This window comes from Priapulus caudatus, unplaced genomic scaffold, assembly GCF_000485595.1.
Source record: "Priapulus caudatus unplaced genomic scaffold, Priapulus_caudatus-5.0.1 Scaffold156, whole genome shotgun sequence".
Lineage (NCBI taxonomy): Eukaryota > Metazoa > Priapulida > Priapulimorpha > Priapulimorphida > Priapulidae > Priapulus > Priapulus caudatus.
Genome location: NW_014577217.1, coordinates 662,455 through 666,911, shown reverse-complemented (window position 1 = coordinate 666,911; position 4,457 = coordinate 662,455). Strand labels below are relative to the sequence as shown.

Below are 4,457 nucleotides of genomic sequence, written 5' to 3'. Positions count from 1 at the left end.
GCGGACTTGACCATAAATTGCTAGCTCATCTTCATGGAAACAAACGTTTAGTTATTTTCTTATGTAAGTCTATAGAGTTCAATCAGCTTCTTTCATTACTAACCCCTTTTCTTCTGTGTGTCTGTTCGTTTTTTACTAAGTGCAGGTCACAGATTGGTGGTAAGAGTTTGTCTACTTGCAGTGTCGTTCCCCTCTCATGATCATGTCAAACTTCTATGCACTGGTATGTAACCTCTTGCAAAAATACGATCAAGGAAAAATGTAAGAGCATGCTATTTGCCAGTTGTTGTTTTCCTTTCTTCCTTGTCACAAAGACGGTGTGGTGTGTAGGTGCGTCTTTACAAAACTAAATTCTACTTGCGAACACAACAGCTAGTTGACTAGCATTTTCTTACATCAATCTGTTGGCCGATGTTGATATAGATGCTATGTTTATGTGCAGGTCACAGATTGGTGGGAAGATTATGTCTACTTGAAAGGGCGTCTGCCGATTATGGTGAATTCAAACTTCTACATAGTGGTAAGTTGCTGCTTGGCTCCAATTCGTGACTGGTCAGAGTGGCAGGGATGCATGGATGGGGTTGGTTAATAATTTTCTTGGCCAAATATTTTATTTGCACTTCATCCTCTTTTAACAATACTAATTGTAGAGTGGTAACAAATAAGTTGCCAACAATAAGTTAACAACCCCTGCTACTAGTTTGTTGTAGTATTTACCTGTAGTTTGTAGTTTGCATTTAAACACTGCAGCATGTATAATGCAACAGTAAACCTGAAAATATTACAAAACCCAGAGCAGAGAAGAAACATAGAGGCAATTACACTGGCTCTGTAATTATGACCTGAAGGATCAAGTAGGTCTACATCAATAGCCAAAATTGGTGCAGATATAGAGAATTTATCATTGCCCTTTTTTGAGCTTTTGGGCCAATAAATCTATGCACAAAATTCTTGGCAATGAGTCATTACATAGGCACGTGCACTCGCACATGCACTCACGCACCTATGCACCTATGCACGCACACTGTTCAGAGATGTAGTTTAATTTAACACACTAATCACTTGCTGTTTATTAACTCCATTATCAGTTTTCTATGTTTATGTGCAGCATGAGGTGTATCCTATGTAGAAAAGTGAATGTATGCACTACTTACATCTAGAAGACTGCTACTAACTTTGCTCAAAAGCTTATGATAGTTATTTGTAGTGATTCTTTTCTTTAATTTAAAAGGTATCCGTATTGATATAATTATTTCGTAATATGAATATAATCAAGCCTGGAAACAAATTTTGTCCGGTGTCATGTACAATATAATGTGTCAGCTTTACAGTATATTTAGCTGGTATCATAGATTGTTGGACAAGGTGTCAGTGCACCGTAGATTATCATAAAAAAACACTGGTTCTTTCAATGATTCTATATTTAATATCTATTGGTTTAATCAAGATCGTGTTAAGAAGGTTAATAGTTTCTTCTTAATACGCTCTTGGTTTAATCTATTTAGGCTAATTTTTGTGTTCTGCCTTACAACTGGTAAAATGTGTGATTTGATCTTTTGACCTTTTCTAACAACACTGAATTTAAACAAATATCGAGCTGTTGGTTAAGACCTATTTTATCTGACATTCTGCTAGATACCTTAATCTACCTACTAGATATATAGAATCTGTAGATTGGTGTATTGATAATTTCTCTGTTTGCAGCATTACGGATAAGTCATTAATATTTCATTGCTGCTGGTATGTAAACGTTATTTAAACAGGTGTACAGACATTATATTCCAATTTGTACCTAGTAATTGTATCCTCCGAACGAGTTCGGGGGGATACTATGGATTTGGCCTCGTCGCGCCGCCACCGCAGAGATGTCCTTGTGAGCGCTCTACCGGCTGCAGTTCTTCTCGGATCATCTTCAAATTTCTCATGAAGGTGCGTTATCGTAAACCGAAGACGCCAATCGTTTTTGGTGTGGGCGGAGTCATCATTGCCGTGGTAACAACATTTTTTGTCGCAATATTCTAGAACTTGTAACTTCTGCAGTTTTTACCCGATTGTCATGAAATTTGGCACACAGGACCAATATATACATATATATAGATAGGACATGTTATATCGGCCCTGTGTGCCAAATTCCATGACAATCGGGTAAAAACAGCACAACTTACAGGTTCTACAATATCTCCACAAAAATGTTGTTACCATATGGCAACGATGATTCCGCCGACACCAAAAACGATTGGCGTCTTCGCTTTACCATAACGCACCTTGGCATCTTGGGGAGAAGGTGTGCACAGTACCAAAACCGGGTCACTGCGACCTTCATTTCACCTTTACCTTGACATTGATCATATTTCCCTTCCGCTCTGTAACTCGGCCCCTAATTCACCTAGCGCTACCAAACTTGGTATACTTACACATCTTGGGGAGAAAGTCTGTCGCATACCAAAGCCGCCACTGCCCTTGACCTTAGTTTGACCTTGACCGTCGACTTACATTTCCTCTTCGTCCTCCTAGGGTAACCAGATTCCATATACTTGCACATCTGAGGCAGACCAGTTGTCTAACAAACCTTTGTCTTTGTGACTTATTTAACTTTACCTGCCTTCTACGTCCTTACAGAGATATTCCATTCATACTAGGTCACGGGGGATACATGTAGTTGGCGACAACTGCTCGTTTCTAGTTTTTTATAAAAGTGTTTTCTGGAGTCATTTATATAATGATGTTGTTCTCTCAAGCTGTAATTTTCAGTTAATTAGTTCAGTCATCTAGGAAGTACGTGTTGTTAATATTTCGTGTCAATTGTGTATTCATACTTTACTCTCGTCATACTCTCCATGATGCTGCATGTATTAACTCTAAGCATGTTTCGTTTCTACCCGTGTACTTAGGATGCAATACTTACGAAGCCGACCAACATTCAAGCAGCTCGCGCTGCCAACTGCATACACGCGATTTTTGAGTTCCGGGAGACTATAGAAAAGCAAGAAGTGAAGCCTCTATTGGTGAATGGTCTGGTGCCTTTGTGTTCAGCACAGAACGAGCGAATCTTCAACACGACACGAATTCCAGGAGTGGAAAAGGGTGTGCACCTCCCTGTACTGTGTCACTGCATATATCATTCAGAGTTACTGTCTCACCGCATACTTATTAATACAGACACTGTCTCTGTTTGTATCTATCTATATCAGCCTGTGTGCACGTGCACGTAAACAACTGTTGTATGTAATATACAACTCTTCTATGATAGTAATACCTTTTAAGTATAAGAAAGAATTTGCGAACTTTCAAATATTTCTAATAATTCTTTCTTAATTTTCTACCTCTCTCCACTCACTCTCTCTCTTGTGATCTTAACATTTTGCTGAGATTTGTCCTCGGCTCAACAATCGCTCACCTGCTGTGCATATAAATTAACACGACTTTAAGTGTTAGTTATGTTCTAGAATAATTTGTAGTCAACAGTTTCACTGTCTGATTTCAGACCACCTTCAACACTGGCATGACAGCTCACACATTGTTGTCTTCAACAGAGGCAAATTCTTCAAGTTGCCGTGCTACAGAAAGCGTGACTTGATTAATCAAGCTGAACTCGAAGTGTAAGAATTAAAAAAAATTGTTTTACCTACTTCTGTGTCACTAAGTTAGTATATATCTATAATATTATTTCTTTCTTTGTATATATATATATATATATATTATTAGCTTATCTGACATAGTCAGATGCAGCTTGTAGAATCGCATGAGCGTGCGTGCGTCCGGCCGTGCGTGCATCCGTCAACAGTTGGGCAGAAATCTAAACGGCTTGACGTACGGATTCGAAAGTCGGGACGTGGGGGGGTAATCCGAAAACGAGTTGGGATGTCGAGGCTGGGGGTCAAAGGTCAAAGGTCAAGAGGTGTAAAAGAAGGGGAACATTCCCTCCTTAACTTAAGGTATAGGGAGGAAATGCAGAATTGTGGCACAAATCTAAACGGCTTGACCTAGGCTCGTGATAGTCGGTGTATAGCATCATGGTAGGAAAAGCCATCACTGTGCCGAAATTGGAGGTTACAGGTCAAAGGTCAATGGGGCAGATTTTAGACATTTTCTGAGGACATGGTCTGACGAAGCGATTGAAAAACTTTTTTGTTTCAGCGGTGACCTACCAATTTTTATGGCTTTATTGAAAGGACCATGAAATGTACTTTCTGCTGACATGCAAAGAGTAAGTGTCGGATAACCTTTTGACCCTTAAGAAGAAGGTTAAACATGTATTTGTTTACTGTTAAAAAGAATTTGACTGCCGGGTTTGCTAGTAGAATCTATACATGCCTGGATGTATGAGGCTACAATGTCACAGTGAAATTTCCAAAGCTAAATTTGGTTGAAGAAGGTTTTTGCTCCTTAAATTGTATAATTTTTATGCCATTCTCTACTGTCAGTGTGTTACATGTAACGTATGCCACTGCCAGTGC

The 4,457-nt window shown here is 39.2% G+C and overlaps 1 protein-coding gene across 2 annotated transcripts in view; it reads left to right on the top strand.

The window, feature by feature from the left end:
- The window catches only part of LOC106806370 (carnitine O-palmitoyltransferase 1, liver isoform-like), a 26,273-nt gene that overhangs the window by 8,335 nt on the left and 13,481 nt on the right, over positions 1-4,457 (top strand). For both annotated transcript variants that reach the window (XM_014808290.1, XM_014808288.1), the window contains exons 6-8: positions 443-520; positions 2,892-3,084; positions 3,485-3,599. In XM_014808290.1, the coding sequence (XP_014663776.1) occupies positions 443-520; positions 2,892-3,084; positions 3,485-3,599 (386 nt within the window). The remainder of the gene's footprint in view (positions 1-442; positions 521-2,891; positions 3,085-3,484; positions 3,600-4,457) is intronic.